We start from the raw sequence: 23,557 nt of genomic DNA on the forward strand, positions 1-23,557 counted from the left end.
ACACACACACACACACACACAGTCACTTTTGATATGAATTACGAATATCATGAAGTCACTGCCAATGGCTAAGCCTTGAAAAGAGAGACTTCTCGAAGACTGAGAGGAGTAGGCAAGCAACAAAGAAGCTGCAGATGCAAATTCCCACAACAAAAAGTAGACTGCAGGTAGCGAACGCAGCAGGGCAGGATTTCACACCATAGCCAGTAGAAGCTACCTTAAGATAAAATGAGCGCAAACCTGGCACTAAAAATTGTGAAGGAAGGATAGAAAGTCAACAGAACAAAACTACGGCAACATCACAACCAAAGACTGTCGCTACGACTCAAACTACAAACCAGAAGAACATGAACCACATAAGAAAAGCCATACAAGCGATCCTTTACACAATGTGAGTGACAAATCATAAAACAAAATAGAACTTGTCGATGCCTGGGGGACAAGTTCTACATTGTATATTACCTTCACTCTCACTGTGCTCAGCTCATCTATCACCACACAGTTTACAATAAGAAGCTAAATGGCAGAAAGTGACGAGAATAGCTTGTGATTTTATCTTGTATTTGTCGAAACAAACAATGCCCTTGGTTTCTAGCAAACAATTATTTCAGTTACAATCAAATTTAAAGCAACTGTTGGACATTTTAGGAAAAATGCTTATTCACCTACTTGTTGGGAGTTACGTTAAAATATTCAGGATATGACAATCGGCCTGCTGAATGTGCAGCTACTGCAATAGCATGTTAGCATAGCTTAGCACACACACTTGCAGTAAGGTTAATCTGCCGATCAGCACCTCTAAAGCTCGCTAAATAACAGGCAATATCTTGAATGTCAATCTGCACATTTGGACAACACCAGGCTAGCTGTTTGCCCTTATTCTAAGTCATTATGCTTGGCTATATTTTTGTACCTGACAAAAATTAGGGCGATATGAATAATATATTTCCCAAAATGTCAACATATTTCTTTAAAAGGTGCTAAAAATTATCCACCTTCTTGCTGCAAGATGTTTGACTAAAATAGGTTAAATCATTCTTGCTTTATATGATACAAGATAATGTCACTCACTACACTTTTATTAGAAGAGAGAGACCTGGAAAAGTTCAAATTCACTACCAGCTAGTCACAGAAATTTCAAACCTCAGCAAATAGATTAGCTCAGATATGAAGCAGAGCTTGACATTTGCCTGAACCCAATAAGACCCAACCGAACCAGAAAGATTTCCAAGGTTTAGATATCCATAAATTATTAAAAGTAATAAAAAAAAACAAAAGAAACCAAAACAAAAAAAAAAAGAAGCTTGGGAAAAGGTAAAATATTTGTCATTTGCCTCATAAGAAAGCTTTTCTCCTGTCAATATAATTCAACAGAAAACTTTAAGGTCTGGGTCATAATGGTATCAGATTTTAAGGCACAAGTCAAGCTCCAAGAAGAAGCGGTTGGGGGGGTCCACAAAAGGGTACCTGTCGTCTTCAGGGGAAGCATGTTGGATAAGAATCCTGGGACTTGCTGGACGTCTTCGGGGCAGGGAATGGGACAAAGATTTTCTATGTGTACACATACAAAATACATCACCCACATGACCAAATCAGCAGGAAAATACTAAATCAGAGAGCCAAGCTATTCCATTAATGGGTATGCAGACAGTGAAAAACTATAGGTCTGTGCCTGCCATGGCTAATGGTAGAGTTAAACAGGTTTGACGCAACAGAACGAGCTATAAATACAACAACTGTTATGTAGGGTTGGGATGAGGAAACAGTTTCAACTTACAAACAGTTCCAAAGTTGTGATTCAAAAAGAATCATTAAGAAAGTTTAATTTTAATTCTGCTTATTGGTTCCTACGCAAACGTCACTTGCACTCGATAGTTTGGACTGGATTTATGACTGGTCAAAAAGATCGCAAAGTAGAATTCTGCCGAGTGAAGATGGAATTACAGATATGTTGAATTAGAGTTTTTACTGGGTGCATTGATGTTGCAGATATTTGCAGCTATGGTCTCCCCAAGAACACTATACATCCACTTGAGCTACTTAAAAACTCAGCACCACAGGTTTCAAATAAGATTAAAAAAAAACAGTACACGCATTGCATCAGTTTTAAAGGCTAGGTAAAGGGGTTGTATGTACTGTTTTATTCCGTTTTTATTATTTTCATATATAAAAGCCACTGCAATTGGCAGCTTGTTTTTTAAACATACTATGGCGCTGCAACGGCAACTGTTGATTTTACCGCCATGTCCGAGCAGCCTGAGGTCAAAGCTCTAGTAAACTTTGACGACAAAGCTTTTGTTTTTCACAAACTCCTTGCTGTTTAGCGCTTTCTGTTTCACGGCATGTTTTAACAATTTCATCCACTACAGCCCGTTACTTCTGTTAACACTGTTCAATTTGCTGTATCGATATCCCATTGGAAGGTTCCTATGAGCGGTGGCGTGCACAACAATTTAGTCATAGTGGCATTAGATATCTGCGCCTCTTCCTTTGACTAGTTAAAAGTGAATTACTGATATCTCTAACTGCTGTTTTGACTAATCAGAATTACATTATAAATATCTTGAATGAAAACTAGTGTTAGTAAAAAAAGATGGCTGTTGTGGCAGTTATACTGTAGTATAGTATATTATATCATCAATATTCTTCGTGTGTTATTGTAAATGCTGAATCTTACTGTTGTGGTAACCCTAACAAGCTGCCCCTCAAAGAATCACAATTGAGGAAAAACTAGAATTTATAAGCAGAATCAGAATCAGAGTCATCAGTATACAAACAACACCCAACCCTACTGATGTGGCTAACTTGTTAGCAAACGGTTGCCTAACTACACATTAAGAGGACACGGATCAACTTTAATTTCTGAGTTGTGTTTCCGGCCACACAACAAATACAAGTCCAATATACGCCCTCCTTCTAGCTCTGGTTTGGTCTCTACTAACTGCTAAGGGAAGCAGCCAAGATACCTCCCAATGTTATCTTTTTTCTAGAAACTTTCCTTTCTGTGTTTTGTTGTTAAGATGAAGGAAAACGTCAATCATATGTAGATTTGTTGCTTCAACAAAACACTAGCAATATAATTAGATGTGATTTTTATAAAACAGGCATCCACTGAACAGAATCGTTTGTTCACACTATGAATGGAGTCTCTTCAACGCCAGCATGGACAGGATGTGCGATACAGGAACCCACAAGCTTTTCGATGAACATGTGTCATGTCACTGGAATAAAACCCAACCCTATGATCTCACAACTCAACGAACACACCTCGATGATGCTGCGAATGGTTATGCTGGTATTACTGACAGATGAGCGGTTGACAAACCAACTGGTCGTGCAGAAGACTGGATTGTGTGACGCTAAGCAGGATAAAGTAGGTTTGGTGATGAAGTTTCATATTTAGCTAGAGTAGCTGCTGTGTTTGGTAGCAAGAGGTGCACCGATTCTGTTGTCAAAGAGCCAATTACACCGGTTGCGCAAGAGCTCGTGCTTCACTGAAGCCGTCTAGGCACCTAGAAACTGATACTGAACAACTATTTGGCACAAGGCTACTAAACTGCAACCATTTGAAAACTGAATGTATAAGAGCATGTCGAATGGTACCTGCTGATGATATACTTTGTGAAAATCGCTGCACCTTCATACACAACTATGAGGATCGAGGCAAAGTACAGGAGTTGCTTGGTGGAGCAGCAGGAGTAGAGTGGTGCACAGTGGTGGAGTGGGTGAAGTGAGGGGAGGAGGGGGTTTAATATTTGGCTACTGTAGGATCAGTCAGAGGGGAAGGAACTACAAAGACCAGGGCAAGCTAAAAGACAAGAAACTACAGGAGGACTAGAGGAAGGGGGTGGGTACAGAGGCTGGTACCTTTCAGTCTTTGGTGAGGGGACATGATTGTCTGGAGTCAGACAGTTGGCACTAGCGCTCCTAACCCTGTCCAGAGAAGGCTGCAGATCACTAGATGCACCACAGCACAACATGCCATCCAATGGAGGAAGAGGAGGAGGAGAGGAAGAGGAGACAGGAGGCGAGGACAGAAACAAACACAAAGAGAAAAACAATGGACAAACAGAATAAGTATTTCAAAAGAAAGTCCGGTTATACTCCCAAAATGATAATGCTAGTCCAAGAACTAAACCGTAACTGACGGACTGGCATCAGCATGGGAGTGTCTAAGTTGTCATGGCTGTCATGGAGATGGAGTATGGTGGAAAACAGCTCTCTTAACTGTCATGGCTATGGATGGAATGATCTGTGCAATATTCTCCCAACTTGGAAGGCTTAAACTTAACCATGAATGATCATCTGTATGTGTGAGTTTGTGTCTTACCTAAGTGTCCCCTCATCAGTGGGCATTAGAACGCGGTGTGTGACGGAGCGGCGTGGTGCCGTGATCTTTTTCAGTCCCATGATAGAGCTTATCTTTTGACATGCAGGCAGCGTGGAACTAGTTACAAGATGAAAATTGCAAAACAAAACAAAAAAAAAGAGGCAAGCATTCAAAAATGAAATTAAGTAAAAGAAAGAAATGAGACTGAAAATTAAAGCTCTTGCTGCCTTAGAAAATAGTCACACAAAAGGAGCTCACAACCTTATAAAGGTTGCAAGCTTGTGCATCTTCTTCTACCATGAGGATGCACAATTTTGCAGATGTCCTTACTCTGATATTATTGATTAATCGTTACACAGGTTGAGAAACACTGGTACAACAGAATGTTTAAAGGCTTCAGTATGCTTCAAGTGAAGTGCTAGTCAGATCATCTAACAGTGTCTAGAAAAGGACTTTTCTAACATTGAAAATGGGGGCTGAGCAATCACAGTAACATCCAATTGGCAGGGTTTTTGCTTTCTCTTTTAAGCATTCTTTACATTACTTCTGTCACTATGTGTGCTTTTGTTTGACTTTATTCTTCCTTTGAAAGTTTGCACCATTATCTTGACTTGTATAACTCATTTTACCAAGTCTACAAACACATGCAAAACAAATGTGTGGTAGAAAAGGCTAGCTGACAGCAGATAAAAGATTGGTAGCTTTATTTTATTTAAATGTTCTTGTTCCCTAAATTAAAAGTTATGCTTATTATACTTCATTAGCTGTGCTTTCATACAAGTGTCAGACATTTTACAAAAAAACGAAAAAAAAAAAAGAGAATAAAGCTGCTCCCATTAACTGCTGTCGAGCAAATAAACTCGGCTGCTTAGTGTTGTCAGAAGGTGGCAGTATAGGCTACGGTACAAATGGCAGTTATAAACTAAGTAGAAGGTGAGTTGTTTGCCAACTGCTAAATTAAACCCTAAAAGGAAGAAACAAACACCACTTTGGCCATCTACGAGAAAGAGAAGTCTTCAGGAATGATTTTAAATTGAACAAGTTTTAATTATTTTTTAAAGTCAGCTGGGACATGCTTCCTGCTGTTCAGAGACAAAAACCTAGAAACTTGAGAGGTAAATGTTCACTGCTTTAACTTTTTTTTTAAAAAGCCACTACTATCAAAAGTAAAAACTATTTTCTTTTGGATTCACATTCGGAGTACTAGCATGACAAGTATGGGCAAGAAGCTCTTGAATTATCAGTCCAAAAAGAACAACTGTGTAAAACAACTATCTGGTTCTAAAATACTAAAATTACAAGGTGCATAGACAAAAAGAAAACTTCCAGGAAGACGTCAAGCTTAAAGTTGTGCTGTGTAGACCACTAACAGCAGGCAGAAGCCAAAGATGACACTGTTAGGAAAGCTGGTTACACACACTGGAACTTAAATAGATTCACTTTAGCCTTTCTGGGCTTCTCCAACTATATCTCAAATTTAAGTGCAAAAGGCAACAGTGAACCACTTTCAGTTTACTACATCTCTGATTCATCCCTCTTACACCACAGCAGTGGGAGCTGGGGCTCATGGGTAATGTAGTATTTACACCCACAGTGATGAACAAAACGTAATTTCTCTGAAATAATGCTAAAATAACAAAAAAACAGCAGCCATAAGATAATTACATTATTTGTAGAGTCTTGTGCAGCAACACTGAAAATACTGTTGCAAGAAAATTAATTGAGGAATAGAAAGTCAAGACAACCTTTCCAGATTGAAACCCTTTTTTTTCATTTGAAGCATACTGAACCCAAAACTTAACACTTACCTGTTTGTGTGTTTGTGGGTACCGTTGAACAAAAGTGGCATCTTAGGTGGCAGTGTGTTATTGTGCCTAGTAGATCTCCTGATGTTAGCATGCATGCAGCAAACACAAGTAGGAAATGGAAGGAATGGGTGTAAGAGCAGAAAAAAACAAGTGCGTAGGAGTGCTTGGACAACAGACACAAGTTCCTGAATGGTAAAAAAAAATAAAAAAATAAAAAAAATGTGGCAACTTATCCAGTGATTTTATTTACTACTGTTTAGCTCATCTGATGCTGGGTTCAGCTTGTTCAAAGACATTAAATTAGATTGGCCTACTGGGTGCTTTAATCTATTTTAAAGCAACTAAGATTTCATGCTTCAAGACTGTGTTTACAAGTCATACAGCCTTCAAACGTTTTCCTGGACAGTGCATTCCTTGCTAAAAATCACTGGTAAGCTTGTAGGTTTTTGCAGTGTAAGCAAGTAGAACTACAGCACTGCATGAAAGCATACAAGCATCAAAAGCCGACTCTCGTCTCTACAGACACACTTAATAACACCCTCCTCCGTCAAACACATCCATGTGTATAGAAAGTACAACCTAAGTGTTGCCAGCTTATTATAGGTCTATCAGAGTCAGAGGGTTGTAGAGGGAGAACTTTCATCCACCTCTAATGAGACACACAGATGTATTCTCAAGAGTGTAACTTACCTCTTTGGCTGTGCGCTCAAATAGCAATCTAAGACCCATGTGGATGTGACCACAGCACATGTGACACACAATAACTATTATGCTGCAGTAGAAGCCTTGATATCTCAAACTGTACAACGGTAGCAATGTGCAGAGACAAAATCTCTGAATCATTTTAGTCCAAGACAGTGTTGGTAAATAATGACTGCTTTCTACAAGAGGGCAAACACATTGTATAGAGTCTAGCTCGAGCAAGCCACACTGTTGGGCTGGTTGTAGAACAGCATCAGTATGAATGCAAGTATGGTCCTGGAGTGTCCTCTTGTGGATCTGAGGCAGCAGTACAACTGAACAACCACAGTACTTATCAGCTGCTTGGCCTCCTTTTTCAAATATTACTTCAAGCTAATGCTTTCTATCTTGTGTTTAAAGGATAAATGATGTACTGGCATTTTATTTATTTATTTAAATCTGTAGATTTTTCCTACTATTAAAAAATCCAATGAATAGACCCAGACCAGCAATAAATGTATGCTGAAAACAAGTATTGTATGTGTATCCAAAGCCTGATGTACCGTATCCCTCTTTGCCACAGAAACGAATGGGCTTGGGGCTAAGAGCGACAGACGGTATAGGGAAGTTAAAGTTTAAACTAACTAAAACTAAAATATATTTTCCAGCCTTATCTGTAGCCAAAAGTATGCTTTGATGTATTTTCTGTACACAGTAAGATGACACAATATAATGTTTAAAACACCTACTTACTTACTTTTACAGCAAAGTACAAGTACCTCCTAAAGTATCTCTTTATCAGTACTATTCTCAGTATTTTTAATAAAACTCCAGTGAAAGACAATCTGACAAAAAACACTCTGCACATAAGGCTACACCTCATCCAGAACCCAAATCCAAAACCAAAATGTAAACAACATGTCGTGATTGGCCAGTTTACCTGGTGTGCAGGCACTCAGCACTTTTGCCTCGCATTGATTGGTGGATCATGATGACCTCACTGTGGTTACCATGGGGATGGATGACACATGAGGAAATCAACAACAGTCAAAAAACCAGAAGAGCAGAGGGAGAAGAGGGTGAATAGGAAAGAGAAGCTGTCGCTGTTTTCTATGCACACCACACACACACACACACACGCACGCACACACACACACACACGCACACGCACACATATTTAGAAATGCCACAGATTTCTGCTACCGACGCCTTCTTTTCTAAACACAGCTCTAAGGTCACTTTATATAATATGACAATCACCAAACAGCAACAGCGCCAAACACCTTCCAAGATACAAAGGAAACAGTAAATAAGGAGATTTGCTAAAATAAAAGGCAGGAAAAAAACCTAGAAATATGAAAAAGAAGATAATGGTGAATGGTTGTTTGATATATTTATGTTTGAAAGTACTGACAACAGGCATTCACACCACACACGACTGCAAGTAGATGCAGATTTTCACAAATATCAATGGCCTCGTACCACAAAAAGCAAACATTCATATAATATTTTTGTGGACACAGAGTGGAAGCAGTCCTGCTGACATTTAGTAATTATGTAACAAGTGGTGCAGTTGTGGTCACAGACAGACACGAACCTGTCATCCAGGTACTCTTCCCCCTGATGGCGACCTCTGGCAGGGTCGTAGTAGCGCGTTGGTGAACGAGAACGACGAGTGTGAGGAAGCTCGTCATCCAGACTCCTAAAGGAAAGAGTAAAAGAGACAGAGGAGAAAAAAAAAAAAAAAGAAAGAAAGGAAGGAAGACTTATTTCAGGTTAGTGGTCAGGCGGTATTGCGGCAGACTTGGTGGGGCTCATTTGGCTCTGGCTGTAAAAGCAGAGCTGGCAGCACTGTGTGTTCTGCATCAGACAGACATTTCATTAGTAGATGGACTCAGTTTGCTGGCTTCCAGCAAACTCTCCTCATTTCTTCTCTCTCTCTCTCTGCTGTTGTAGTCTTAAAAGTAACCAGCATCATCTCACCAGGCTGGTATTGGTCTTTTATTAGCCATCACCATCAGACATCAAGCCTTGCCACCCGTATTTGCAGGAAAACCTTCAGTCTTTACACAAAAGAGTGTATCAGTGATGTTTGGGGTAAAATAGAACCATCCTAGAACCATCAACCCTTACCTCTGGGTGGGAACGTTGGGTGGCCGCGACCGGATGCGACCCTGCTCCTCTCGGTGCGGGGAGACCGAACGGGAACGTATGTGATGGGTGGGCGTCCTCTGCTGATCAGGCACCTCCAGGGTAGACGATGGCTCCCGCTGTCGCTCCCTGCCACGCCCATCTGCTGCTGGGCAGAAATGGCAACACACATGCACAAACACAAAAACATGAGACATGTAATTGTGATGAGTGCGCCGCAGTATTAACACAATGAAATACACAGGTGTAAATACACAGAATCTGTATATTTTATCATGGTAAAAAAGAGAAGAGACTGTATCACTGGAAAAATGCTCGACTGCACTCTGAACTGTGTGTGTTACATTAGAGTATGAATTACCAGTGAGTTAAACTGATGAGAAATATGGTAAAAGTAATCTATAGGCAATATGCAGGACAACCTTAGTCGGAATAAAACAGCTCAAGTCCCACGTTTTAGCTTATATTGAGTTGAGTGGCATTAAAATAACACATCTGATCCCTGCAGATCACTGTGTCCAGTGCTCAGTTGCTCTGAAGTCTCTAGACATTGCTAAATAATTTTTTTAAACCATTTTCTGAACTGGGAGGATGTGAGGGCCTGGATTTAGTAGAAAGTCTGTGATGGCTTTTCAAAATATGGTCAGTAGATTCCTGGAGAAACAGATAATTGCTAAATAGCCAGGAAGTGTATTTTTCTACAGTATCTTTTTATCTGTACGGCTTCTTATCACCCAACACATTTACAGCCAAAGCATATATTTTATTCAATTGTGTTGTAAACTTTGTCTAAACCACACCATCACAAGTCCTGTAATTCCCCTAGTTAACCATTTTAAAATCATGCTAGTTGCCTGCTACCTTACAACATCCATCCATCCATTATCTATAAACCACTTAATCCTCATTAGGGTCACGGGGGCAGGAGTCTATCCCAGCTGACTCAGGGTGAACGCAGGAGACACCCTGGACAGGTCACCAGTCTATCACAGGGCTACACTTAGAGACAGACAACCAAGCACACTCACATTCACACCTACGGACAATTTAGAATCACCAATTAACCTCAACATGTTTTTGGACCGTGTGGGAGGAAGCCGGAGAACCCAGAGAGAACCCACGCTGCACGGGGAGAACATGCAAACTCCACACAGAAAGATCCCGGGTGTCCTCATCGGGACGCGAACTGGCAACCATTCTAGCTGTGAGGCAACGGTGCGAACCACAGAGCAACCGTGCAGCGCCTCCCTTACAACATGTACAACTAAAATCATACTCATAACTTGCTACCTCACGACTAACACCATGCAACCTCAAAACATAAAAGATGAATGTCATGCTGACACCCTGCTACCTCACATGTGAATTTAAAGTCAATTTAATGTCCTGCTACCTCACAACATGTAAGTCCATAATATTTACATTTAAATTCATGCCTACAACCTGCTACCTTGCCACAATTATGTTTAAAATCACATCAGCACCATGTTACATCATGTTAATGTAGTTTCAGAAAGTGCTGGCACAGAGTTCATCTTAAAATCATTGACATGCTAACAAGAAAGCATGGAGCCTGATAGCACTAAACACTGTAAGACAACAACAAGAAGACTGTCCCGGATACAAACTATTTAAAGATTACACTAATAATAGATCTGCTGCAGACTATTTTTCATTACTGTGGCCTGTATTTTTAAAATGTAGTTGATAAAAAAAAAAAAAAAACCTTTCTTTGGTGGTGTAGCAGATATGAAGGTAAAAATATAAATAGAAAGACTGATGAGCCTTGAAGGGATCTGTGCGACTGTGTCAGGCTTTGTAGTGGCCCCAAGGTCACTGGCTTCATTTTCAAAAGAAAAGCGTCTCAAAGCTCACAGTGGGCTGTTAGTTTTACTTTGGAAAGAGCGACCAAGGTTTTTCTTTTATCCCTACCATGCATGGAAATAAAACAAAAAGTTGGTCAAAGTAATGAGATCCATTTATCCATTCCTCCAACTTAGGCACTCATTAACAATAAATACAGATACACAATAGTGTTCGACTGATATAGAAGATATTCTGTGAATATCACAATACTTTGAGCTGAATTTTTTCTCTTTTTTTTTGCATAAATGTGTAATTTTAATAAGACTGAACTGTATTTACACTTGAACTGTGAAATACTACAGCCTCAATTCTCTGGTTAAATACTGGAGGTAATTAAAAAAGAAGAACTTTTTCCATCCCCACTTGGATGTGGATAATGATTAATATTGATTACTGTTCAGCTCACACAAAAACACATCTATATACCAGTCTAACCCTAACACACAGACACAAACACTCAGACACAGACATTTACACTATACAGAGGTGCACTAATACACACAGAAACAAACAGCTCTGTGTTTCAACATACATGGTGGTACGTGATTCTCTACTTCAGGGGTGTCGAATCCTGGTCCTCGACGGCCGCAATCCTGCAAGTTTTAGATGTTTCCCTCGTCCAACAGACCTGATTCAAATGATCAGCTCATCATCAAGCTCTGCAGAAGCCTGATAACGATCCTGATCATTAGAATCAGGTGTGTTGGAAGAGAGAAACATCTAAAACTTGCAGGATTGCGGCCCTCGAGGACCAGGATTGGACACCCCTGCTCTACTTGGTAATATTAAAGTCACTAACTCTGTTGTTAAAGGATACACACATTATCAGTGTTGGTTTTTTTTTTAGATGCAACTCATTTCCAAAGCAGAACAAAGCCTGGCTGGTGTGTGGTTTCTGTCCCATGCCAACACGTAGTCTACAGCATGACAGTGATCCCCATGCACTGATTTATTTGTGGTGATCGGTCATTCTGTCATAGCTACTATTTGAATGTTTGGCTTTGTTTTGCATTTTAAGTTAGTTCAGTTTCAAGATCTGATGTTACATGAAAAGTTTTGGGTCAGTTTACAAAACAAAGTTTACAAAACAAAGTTTACAAAGTCAGCACTGACAGGAGTTTGTAGCTTCATCTCAATGCAATACAACTAATTTCCAAATCTAAATTTTTGCCGTTCTTTAGTGTCTGTCAGCCGATCTTTCAAATCAAATTATGGGATGCATTTACGCAAAAAGAAAGAGAGATCAAACTTTTTTTTAAGTGGTGAAGAAACCCCCAAAACATTACCACAAATAAAACTACAAGCTCTGGAAAACACTGCATGTAATACTAGGAAACAGTCCCCACCCACCTTTAGACATTACTGCTGTACCCTCATCAAATTCAGCCTCTGTTACACGTTGAGAACCTAAACAGTCATAGACACACACACACATAGATGCGCATATACAACACACACACACATACACACACATTCAAATGAAGTATTAGGAAAGAGTAGTGACGACAGACGTTAACATACATGTTATTCTTTGATCGCTGACAGCAACTCATTCACAATCCCTTTTCACTCTTACAGTGATGAACGCACTTTCAGAGGATGTGAAAGAACTTATACATAAACACACACAATTAAAGGCAGACTCAGACTTACGCTGCAGTTTCTTGCCAGGGGCGTCTGTGTGTGTGTGTCGTCTGGGCAGGTAGGGGGAGGGTCGAGGCAACGGTATGGATGAGACATCATGTGTTTGGAGTGGATACCAGTGAGGCTTGTCGTCCAGTAAGGCCGTCTCCAGCTCTATCAGGATCTGTTCGAGTCAAAATTGCAAGCGGTAAATAAAGACCTTGTTGCTGTTCATTAATTTGATTGACAGTCGAAGGTGGTGTGGAAATAGAAGAGGAAAGTGTTTATATGTGCCGCTCAAACATCGACTTGTTGGTAGAAATTACATATTTTTGTGTCAAAGTAATCTTTTTTTTTCTAAAGAGAAATGGGCTTCATTATTAGATTGTTGGGATGCAGTAAAACATTATCTATTATAATGTCAAAATCACTTTGCTCTACAATTTCACACCTATTACTAACTGAAATGTCCATAGAAATAAAACTTTACCATGAAGAGGACAGAGACAAACAGCTCAGATCTGACTGATAACGAATGCAATCCAGGTTTCAGCAAAAATGTTAATTGGAACTGAAGTTTACTTTGTTGCCTCCAGCTGTTTGTAGGAGTCTTTCCTCTGAATTTATGAAATACCCACAGCAAACTGTACCACTGTATGTTCACCAGCTATTAACTAACTGTCCATCTGCCATGGTGCTGGGTGTGTCGCATACAGAAGGTTATTTCAGCTCACTGTTGGAATTCGAGTTGAACCCCTAAACACTGATGATTCAAATCCTTCATTTAGTACGTGTGGTACCTCTCCCATAAAGATGCTGTCCTCCTCTGGTGACCTGGGTTGGTCCCACACAGTCAGCTCCAGCATGTGTTTGCGGAAATCCCTGCGATGGACGTGAGTGTAGACGAATGTCTGGTTCCACCTGGGCTCACAGGTCTTCTTCACTGCTTTCGTCCTTCGTTTGCTCTTGTCACTGTGAAACAATACAGATACTCAGCCAGCAGAACTGTGTTTTCAGTAGCCTTTCTAATAAGTCCGTCCATCCATTATCTATACACCGCTTAATCCTCATGAGGGTCGCGGGGGGCTGGAGCCTATCCCAGCTGACTTAGGGCGAAGGTGGGAGACACCCTGGACAGGTCACCAGTCTATCACAGGGCTACACTTAGAGACAGACAACCAAGCACACTCACATTCACACCTACGGACAATTTAGAATCACCAATTAACCTCAACATGTTTTTGGACTGTGTGGGAGGAAGCTGTAGAACCCGGAGAGAACCCACGCTGCACGGAGAGAACATGCAAACTCCACGCAGAAAGATCCCAGGTGTCCTTCTTGCTGCGAGGCAACAGTGCTAACCACAGACCCACCTTGCAGCCCCTTTCTAATAAGTCTTTTGATTTAAAAAAAAAAAAAAAAGAATAAAAACAAAACTTCCCAAAAGCTAAATCACAAACCTGCTTGGGCTTTCACCTAAATTTACGGCCAGCTGTAATGCATTTATACTAGTTAAGGTGTCTTAACCTAAAGCTAAACTTTCTAGGTAAAGTGTCCTTTTCAAATAGGAAACCCTTTGACTGTTACACAACATGTCAAAGACTCATTAGGTAAATTAACTCGAGATGGCAAGTGTGCAAAGTGTTGTTTTATTAAGTAAATATGATGGTTAAAGAAAGACTCACTATAACTGACAGTTGTGGTTGCTGCTTGCCCAGCTTGCTTTCTTCCTTTGCCTAAACATAGATTGTATGATTCCAATCAACTGAAAGAACTGGCAGTGAGTATTACATTCAGGCTTTAGAAACCTGGGGGTTGAAGACAGTGCCCTTGAGTAGTTTCTACACAATGGTTCATGGATATTCTGATTATCTAAACTCTTTTTCACTCCCAGGCCGACCACCTAGATTGTTCTTTAGTGTAACGTGAACAAGCAGCAACTATTTTTATGAGCAGCACTCCCTGTGAAGTCGTGGTTGTCATACCTGCGGTCGGGGAGGAAGTACATTTTGACGTAGGGGCTCCTGGGTCGCCCGTCAGGCCGAAGAGGAAGATCCACAGCCTGCAGCACGTTGACTATTAGCTGGTGACCCACTTTGTCGTACAACAGCTTCACCTGGATGGGAAGCACACACGCAAACAAATCTGATGCAACGTCTTCGTTTGAACACATCAGCAGAGCCCATCGCAGTCAAAGTAGACACACTCACTGAGAGTTGCCCTGGCATTAACTGTGGAGCGTCTTGGAGCATCCCGGGACTGGAGGGAGATAGGACATTTAAGGACGGTCTCTCCATCTTCTGGGACTCAAAAGAACTGGAACCTGCTATGAAGACAAAAGAAAAAAAATATATATATTTGAAACCCCAAAAAGGGAATGTCAGCATTATTACACCGGGGAGAAGAAACATGAGTCAGAGAGAAAAAATAATCCAGTACGTCCAAAAGTGAGTTCACATCTGCGTAACTTCTACTATTAAGAGTTCTGTTTCGTGGAAAACTTCTCATATAAAAGAAGAACAGATCATTCCTCAGCTAACCTGTCAGGATGACAAATGACTAAGCGTCTGTCCTACTTTGAGTCCAGGAGGCTTTTATTTAGCAAAACTGGAGCCTCATATACTTTGTAAAGCAGTTTTATGATCAGATGTTATGAAAGTAACTGCGTATATGGAAACTCATATCCTCATTTTGACATACGTTCTTGACATAAGATATAGTTGCATCACACTCACTTTTCAAACATTGTCAACCTAAAATTTAGAAAAGTCATATTAAAGACTAAAGTTTTTTTCTTTTGTTTTGTTTTTTTTAAGAGATATGACATTTCTGTTTCTCTGTGAGTTACATTAAAAACAAACAATACCATTTGGAAATTAGCCTAGCTTAGCATAACAGAATAAGTAGTAAAAACAAACCAACAATCACCTTTAAATCTCAAAAATTACATAATCAAAAGTTACTGCACCTGTCTCTGGCTATAGGACAGACTGTCAGCTACAGCCGGTAGTTTTGGCAAAGGGCCATTTCTGGGTGTTAGTTTGATCAACAGCAACAAGAAAAATGTTAATAATAAGACTTAGTTAGATACACCCAAGTGCTGTACTTAGTTAATTACTTGAACTTCAATGAAACACTTTCTGCTACTTTACACGTCTACTCAGCTGCATTTCGTACTTTTTAAAAACTTGAATCATCTAAAAGCTGTGTTAAAGATAAACTGTTTTCATTAAAAAGTACATGTTTATTCATTTTTTTAACCTTTATTTAAATTTGGAACACACTGAGATATAAATGTTGCTATACATTAAACTGAACATTCACATGAAACTTCCTCCACCTCAACCAGGTAAAACTGACGAATACAGTGCACCTCAGTGTACTAGTAATAATAATGGTCCAGTGATATTACACTGTGTCATTCTGTCCACTATAAGTACTTCTACTTTTGATACTTTAGTAGATTTTTTCTGTTAACATGTCTGTACTTTACTCAAGTGAAATCCCGACTTACTGAATTATTTATTAGGAATGTTAGAGTTGAATTGAATTATTTCCGAAGTGCAACACGGCCACATTTTCTCATGTAAAAGCTCCCAGACCTTAGTTAGACCTTCAGTCTACGCTTCCTGCTCCATGATTTATCAACAGATCATAAAACTGCTAGAAAGAGAACATGCTGAACTATTCCTTTAAGTTCACATGAAATTCATTCATCACAAGTGCAGAACTTAAAATCAGTTCTTTACAGGTTCTAAGTATTTGTAGACGTAAAATATGTGTATTATGTTAAGAGTAAATCCTTAAAGTACAGCCGCTGTTTGGCTTGTAAGTGGACACCATGAGTCTAAGCAGACTGCACATGAAAAGTTGAATTTCAAACGATAATTCATTCATTCAGCCAGAGCAACATACAGATAAAAACAAATACAGAGACATCCCAACACCTTGGAGGAGATACCTACTAGATTCTAATGGAGGGTGGGGCGTGTCGGGGATTCTTGGGATATCACTGAAAGAGAAGCAGCAACAACACATCAGTCCCTCTCACAATGGCATCTAAATTGGATTAAACAACCTTATAAGTAAAACTGGCATACAGGCATACATGCATATAAACAGAGAAGTTATTACGCGGGGTGAAAGTAGCACTGTAATTAAAAGTTATCTGGATGTTCAGATTGAGGTATCATGTGGTTTTAAAAAAAACATGGAAAAGCAAAGAGGAGATGTGAGAAGCTCTTCTTGAGACTGCAGTGTTTCCCAGACTCTTTCAAACATTTACGTTGGTCCAATTATGAGTTGAAATAATAATGGCTGGAAACCAATAGCTCAACTGCCACCACACCACCGTCTTTTCTTATCCACCACCACCACCACCCATGGGAAACACCAGAATCCACTGCACCAGCTCGATGTCAGATAAAGTAAGCATGGTAATCTATGCAACACTTATCAGTGTAATTTATTGGTTTCAATGCATGTTTTTAAAAAGGAAAAAATCTTGCATGTGTTAAACTTGCAGCCCCGCCACTGATATGTTTTGGACTATAGCACATAAGTAGGAAGTGTTAATAATTCTTACCCAGGAGGCAACAAACTGATGTTCTACAACATTTTCCTTCATGTTTCTGAGAGTTATAGGTGAAGACAGATACCACTCACATGTCTGTGCATTGAGTGTAGAGCTGGAGTCTGGACGTTTACCTTGGTTAGCTTTATTTAGTATAAGACGTGAGACACCTACGCTAACCATGACCCAGCTCCAGCTCTGTACTGAATGTAAAACCATGAGAGTGAACGCATCTTCTTACTTCAGTCTTGGAGAGAAAGCAAGTTTTTATATTTCAAATTCTGATTCTAAATTCAAACATTACACTGATAAGTGTTCCATGCAACATAGGTAGCTTTGTAGCCCATTCCAAAATCAAAAATTGGAAACATGTAAATGAAATAAAAACAAATATAGCTTGCTTTATGAATCCCAATGTCCCAACGTTAATACCTAAGAATTCAAGTAGTGTTAGTGCTAGATTTCACTTTTGGATCCTCAGGCTTCACCAGAAATGAAAAAGAGGAATTGCAGATGTTGCGCAGAAGGCTCAAAAGCTTGCAAAAGCGTTGCTACATTCATGAGTCTCCCATTGGCCATTTTGCATCCCATCAATTGAACTCCAGTTTAATTTAGCTGGATAGAACAAAATGCAAATATTTTCACACAAAAAAAAATTAGGTGTGCATCAGTTGGCATCCCTAATAAAAAGGATTCAAGTTCATTTAGGGACGCAAAATGGCAAAAGCAAAACTAAAGTAGTTTCCATAAGCGTGAGAGGATTAAGGGGTCCTAATAAAATGTGCAGATTACTTACTGATATTTTCTATACACCCTTCGTGAGTGTTTGGGGAGAAATTAATACATTCAACTTTGTTTTCCATTAAAGAGCAAATGAGGTTAATATTTAAAAGATGAGAAAGTGTACAACAGAATTCACACTCTACAGCTAATCCTGAATCATAGGCTATGAACTACTGCTTGAGATGTGTAAAATGCTACCGTAGTGCTGTATTTAATGTAGTTCCTGAATAATTTTCAGTCACGAGTTACCTTCCAGCTACTTTCTTGGAAAATGTTTCTTATAATTTGTATAACAATAAGTTTTCAGGAGCAAATTACAAGGATACTTCCAAAAAAAAAAGTGCAACACAATTTACCGTCAGTCACAGGGGAAATGGATGAAGTGTCTATACCCAGGAAATACCCAATATTTGAGTTTTTAAAAAGGAGGAAATTGTGTAGTGGTCCAGTAATAAATAGTTCATAAACTGACGTCAATTTCAATCTGTCTCCCACACTCACAACATTTACACATTACAAAATTTTGTTCTACCTGCAAACATATTTTTACCTATTTTTTTTTTAAGAAACCAGATAAAACATTTTCTATCAAATCAACAATTAAGACAATTTTTTTTTAAACGTTGCTGACAAGACAGATGTTTTTAAACTATTTTTTACTTACCTAATGCATGATTTCCTATTTTTCCAAACTCAAATGTAACAAGCACAGACTCCATAACCAAATATGTTCTCCAACACCCACATGATTACTGCTAAACTGTCTAGACCTTGTTTCTAACTGATCTAGTAATCTACAGCTAAATTATAGGTTAATTTTAAGGAAATGAAAATAGAAAATACTGGACACTTAAAATAAACTATTACTTAATTTTTAAAAAAGATATATTTAAAAAGTTTCTGGGAAACAACTACGCAATTTGTCATTAACTACACAGGAGTAGAGGCAGTTTTCAGTTTCAGCTCTTTGCACTAATATATTCCAATGCATTGCTAATGTCAGCGAGGAAGAAGCATTTTCTTTATTTTAATAATCCTTTTTTTAAAGGATTTTTTCCATATCACGTGGACTAGGTGACAGGGTTCTTTCATTAAAACATCCACAGAAGTTATAATAGGATATATATATATATATATAGGATATAATTTAGAAAATATAGGCCTATAAAATCGTTCGTAAGGACAGATTATATCTGTTCTTGAAGTACAGTGAGGTACGTTGAAAGCGTTGTAATCCAAGTGTGAAAACAAGCCCTTTCTGAGAAAAAACTGTGTCCATGGATTTGTTTAAATAAACTTGTGAGTGTCTCTCACAGCACAGCTCAGCAGACAAACCGTTTATCAGCACATCTATCATCCAAACCAGACACAAATACTGTGAGCATAGTCTCACTGTGTTCTATAGTCGTTTGTGTATTTCAACAAATTATCAGCTATGATTTGGATTTTAGGATGGATGTGAAATGTTCCTTAATATAAAGACTACATCCACAACATTCTGAAAAGCAGCACAACCTCGATCAGCATGGAGAATTTACCTTTACAGACTGGCATCACAACAGAGAACATATAAAGCATTATCTGACTGACATAATCACACTTAAGACTCAAAAGCGTACAGTCATAATAAAAAGAAAATCAAGCCAGTCACTTTCAAACAGCAGGCCATTTATGCTACCCCTCAAGAACTGTTCATGACCGGCATGGTTGGGCTTTTACAAGGCATCAACCGAACATATCATCTGCAGCCGCTGCTTGTCTTTTATGGAGCTTGCAGCTGATTTTATTTGGTCAATAATAATTCACCTTATACCATCCTACAAATAAACGCAAGTGCCTTTTTAAAGGGGACACATGAGACAAAATGGAAATCTCCCGTTCCCAAAACTTGGCACACGCCAGCAGCAGGTAACGGCTGGCTGTTTTTAATATTTTGAATGCAGCTGCACAGTCACGGTCAGAATACAAATACGTGTCCCAGTCTCCTGTCTTATCTGAGGTCAGCCAACTCTGAGTCAGAGCTTCAGTCAATGCTGCCTAGTAAAAAGAAGGGTTCAACTCAACACAACACATTAACTGGTGACTAATGAGACTAGAGGGTTGCATTTTTCTCATTCATGCCGAACGTGGCGCTGACAGTGTGTTTATCTGCCGTGTTTGATTCCTGACTTACCCAATAGGCCTGGATACCACAAGCTCCACTTGAGGCTCGGCTTGAGATTCCAGGATGATGTTGTAAACTTCCTTCATGGTCGCCCCCGGTAACAGCTTCCCGTTCCACTGCAAAACCTCATCCCCTGAAATCAGACGTCCACGCGCAGAACATGTGCGGCTGTTTATGGCTGAGATGTTGCATGAAGCAAACAAATAGATCTTATATTTACCTCTAGTTCAGCGTGAGGGCTGCATATGTGTCCGGGTTATCAGTGTGTATCAAAAAGATGAGATTTTCTTAACATTACCAAATTCCACGAAAAGAATTCAAAATCTAGTGTATAGTTTGATTGGTTTTAAAACTAAATCTAGAAAAGCAGGTCACTGTAGTTTTTAACAAGTGTTACAGGTAGATTAGGGACTACTTGGCACAGAGGAAGAAGACATGGTGTGATCAGTTATTTATTGAATATTTTATGAGATTTGTCGACATTTACAAAAACACAGAACATTACCAGCTTTGTGTGTTTTATGTCGCAACTATAAAGCTTAAAAAAATGTCTTCGTTTTAGACTTTTCAAGAAAGAAAATAAGATACAAAAGTTTTCTGCTGTGATGGTTTAGCGTGTACCTGCTCTGAGATGTCCCACCACGTCAGCCAGGCTTCCCTTCTTGACTTTGGTGATGAAGGCACCTAATCTCCCTGACTCCGTTACTCTGCCTCCCACCACCTAGCAGGACACGGACACAGAGAGACAGAGGGGAGGTGAGCTGTAAAAACCCTTTCAAAAGAGATACAGACAAGACTGAATGAAGCCCTTTCTAACAAACAGACTAAACCACAAGTGTAACTTTTTTGCATGTCGGTCATCCTCTGACCTTTAACCCCAGCAAAGCTCCGGCTTCTTTAGGCATGGTGGCGCTCCTCTTGCTGAGGGTGATTCGTCCAATCAGATGGTCTCCCTCTTTGGACGGCTGCCAGGTTACAGGATGCTGCAGCGAGAAACACGAGACGGTTGCAGAAGAAATATACACCGCTTCAAATGTATGTGAGCATTGAATTAAAAGAACTAAAAGAATCAAAAAATGCGATACTACCAAAGAAACGCTGGCAGGTTATGATTCTAAAAGCCTTTTAAACCTTAGCCACCTGTCTCCCATTTGCAAAAAAGTTTTCCTTTTCAATACAGTCACGACACATTCACATGGATTCACTAATAATGTGGTTAAATGCATGTTTTGTCACATCAACAATAGTTTGCAGTGTTCTACAAACATAGTCAAACACAAAGTATTGAAGCTCCATTATGAAAAATACAATTAGCCAAAGCTTTGGAATTGCATGCATAATGTTACATCACATAACCATAAATAAAATGTAATTAACAGAGAAGGCAGAGGTCACTGTGTGCTCACTTAAGAACTGGGATGTTAGCTCAGTCTCTCATGTTGGGGTAATAAAGGCACTAATGAAGAGCACAAGGGTTTATGTGGTCTTTATGATCAGGGTGTTGGTGAGGATAAATTTCATTCGTGCATTGAGACGAGAGCATCAAAAATTGGTTGAAGAATCCTGATTGGAACACAGGGAACACTTCTTCTATCATAACAGCACAATTCCCTCCTGCAAACTGAATGCTTAGAACTATTTTTTTCTATATTTTTATTTGCTTGTGGACAGGGGCGTATCCAAACGGTAGCTCGGTTTGGCCACCTCACACAACCAACAGTGAAGCATGCTCGAGGGCTACACTTGTACTCATAAGAGTGGAGTTACATCCAGTCACCACTATTTTGCTGGCACAACTCTTTTTTTTTTTTTTACAGAACCATTTCTCTATGGCCGTTCCCTGTACAGATGCATTTATTGGATTTTGTCTTGTGCAAACTCTTAAGACTGTAGGGATGAAACCTACTTTGAGGAACTCTGGAAGCAAGTGGTACAAACTGCTGAACAATGCAAGACTGAGCCAGAACCTGCAGCCAAAATAAAAAAAGAAACTAAATGCTGGATGGACACAGCGTGATGTGTCAACTAGCAGGATGTCTTCAGCAGAACATTTTTTACACTTTAGTTTTACGTGTACTTATCTTTTGCAATTTTAAGTATCTTGTGATTGTCATCATCAATTAAAAAAGCAGAACATAATCAATCATTCCAGATTTCAAACAGTTGTCGGTTACATCGGACAAGGTTTATTATAACAAACATGATTTCTTAGGTACGTCTCCGTGGGAGTCTTGCCTACATGAGCAAGTGGAAACGATCGACCAAAACATACTATTTGGTTTACGGCAATTTGCTTTTTTGTGACAATCCTGGTTATTGCACCGTAAAAATAAAAATAAAAATCCTAATAAATCTATCATCCTTACTGGCATTTTGATGCATTGTTGCACGATGCAGTTTCCCTGCATCTTATTCCAAATGATTACACTGGACTGAAGGTTGTGACCATTTGCAGCAATTTCCTAGAAATACATTAGTTAATAAGTAAATAATAAAAAATTCATACACTGATATTATTGACTGTATTTTATCCATAATCATCAATGGATATAGTGCATGAGTAAACTAAACCCCTAAAAGCTTTGCTGCTGCTATAAACACCGAAGATCTGGTAGTTCATTCCTGGAAATGTGCTAAACAAGAAGTCATGAGTTTCACAGTAATGGATTCTTTGGAATAAATGGGTAGCTAGCTAGATATGTGTAGCTAAAAGGTCAAATATTAAGCAGAGAGACAGCAAATGATGGAGGGAGAGAGCACCACAGGGACTGATTGAAAAGTGATCACACTGGATGAGAACCTGATAGCACCTGCACAAGTATATATATATGATAACACCTACATACTGTACATGCACATCAGTGTTGACACAACTATTACTGCTTCAAGGTGATTTAAAAAGGAAAGAAAGAAAAACAGAAGAAGTAAAAAACCAGTGACTTACATGCCAAACAGTGGGGTCATGTGGGTAGCACTCCCAGTCGCCTGCAAGAGAACAGAGACTGGCTCAGACACCGTGGCTGTAGGAGCAGAAATGACAACCACCTTCATAACACACACATAGGGCAGACACTGTATACACAGCACATACCAGCCTGCGTCCTCTCAGACACAGCTCAGCCAAATTTGGGGGCTCTTTAGAGGGCATTTGTTTATACTGGAGAGGGTTAAGTTTATTGAATATTTAAGCACGGGCTGGAATTAGAAATGTATCACCGCAGCGGCAGGACTCGGCCTAAAAAGTAGTCCGCCGAGACAGCGATGATACCAGAGGATGGCTAAGCCTTTTAAAATGCTTCAAATCCCTCCAAGATACTTTACAGATTAGATGTTGTGGAATTACTCCAGGGGTAACGCAGCGATGTGAGACTAAATAAAAACTTTGGTCAATTATGACCTCATGCTGGTTGTCATTGTGAAGCAATGAACCATCTATTAAGATTGCAGAGAAGCAGCAGATTTTTTGAAAACAGAATTTTCACATGATTTCTAATTGGAGAGCAACAATTAGAAACGTATTGTAAATGTGTTAAAGTAGAATCAGTTAATGCGCTAGTCACTTTAAAAACAGCTATATA

At 39.4% G+C, this 23,557-nt stretch overlaps 1 protein-coding gene across 2 annotated transcripts in view; it reads right to left on the reverse strand.

Moving 5' to 3' along the window:
- The window catches only part of rims1a (regulating synaptic membrane exocytosis 1a), a 122,317-nt gene that overhangs the window by 14,355 nt on the left and 84,405 nt on the right, over positions 1 to 23,557 (reverse strand). Inside the window, exons 7-19 of one of the 2 annotated variants that reach the window (XM_008290557.1) lie at positions 22,924 to 22,964; positions 20,849 to 20,962; positions 20,601 to 20,700; positions 19,989 to 20,112; positions 17,829 to 17,846; positions 16,425 to 16,471; positions 14,670 to 14,785; positions 14,445 to 14,575; positions 13,260 to 13,431; positions 12,490 to 12,643; positions 12,187 to 12,243; positions 8,953 to 9,115; positions 8,417 to 8,521 (exon numbers count right to left, since the gene is read on the reverse strand). In XM_008290557.1, coding sequence (XP_008288779.1) covers positions 8,417 to 8,521; positions 8,953 to 9,115; positions 12,187 to 12,243; positions 12,490 to 12,643; positions 13,260 to 13,431; positions 14,445 to 14,575; positions 14,670 to 14,785; positions 16,425 to 16,471; positions 17,829 to 17,846; positions 19,989 to 20,112; positions 20,601 to 20,700; positions 20,849 to 20,962; positions 22,924 to 22,964 — 1,342 coding nt within the window. Of the gene's footprint in view, positions 1 to 8,416; positions 8,522 to 8,952; positions 9,119 to 12,186; positions 12,244 to 12,489; positions 12,644 to 13,259; positions 13,432 to 14,444; positions 14,576 to 14,669; positions 14,786 to 16,424; positions 16,472 to 17,828; positions 17,847 to 19,988; positions 20,113 to 20,600; positions 20,701 to 20,848; positions 20,963 to 22,923; positions 22,965 to 23,557 lie in introns of both variants that reach the window. The other variant, XM_008290556.1, reaches the window with a different exon arrangement.

The sequence above is a fragment of the Stegastes partitus genome, unplaced genomic scaffold, assembly GCF_000690725.1.
Source record: "Stegastes partitus isolate 25-593 unplaced genomic scaffold, Stegastes_partitus-1.0.2 Scaffold683, whole genome shotgun sequence".
Taxonomy (NCBI): Eukaryota; Metazoa; Chordata; class Actinopteri; family Pomacentridae; genus Stegastes; species Stegastes partitus.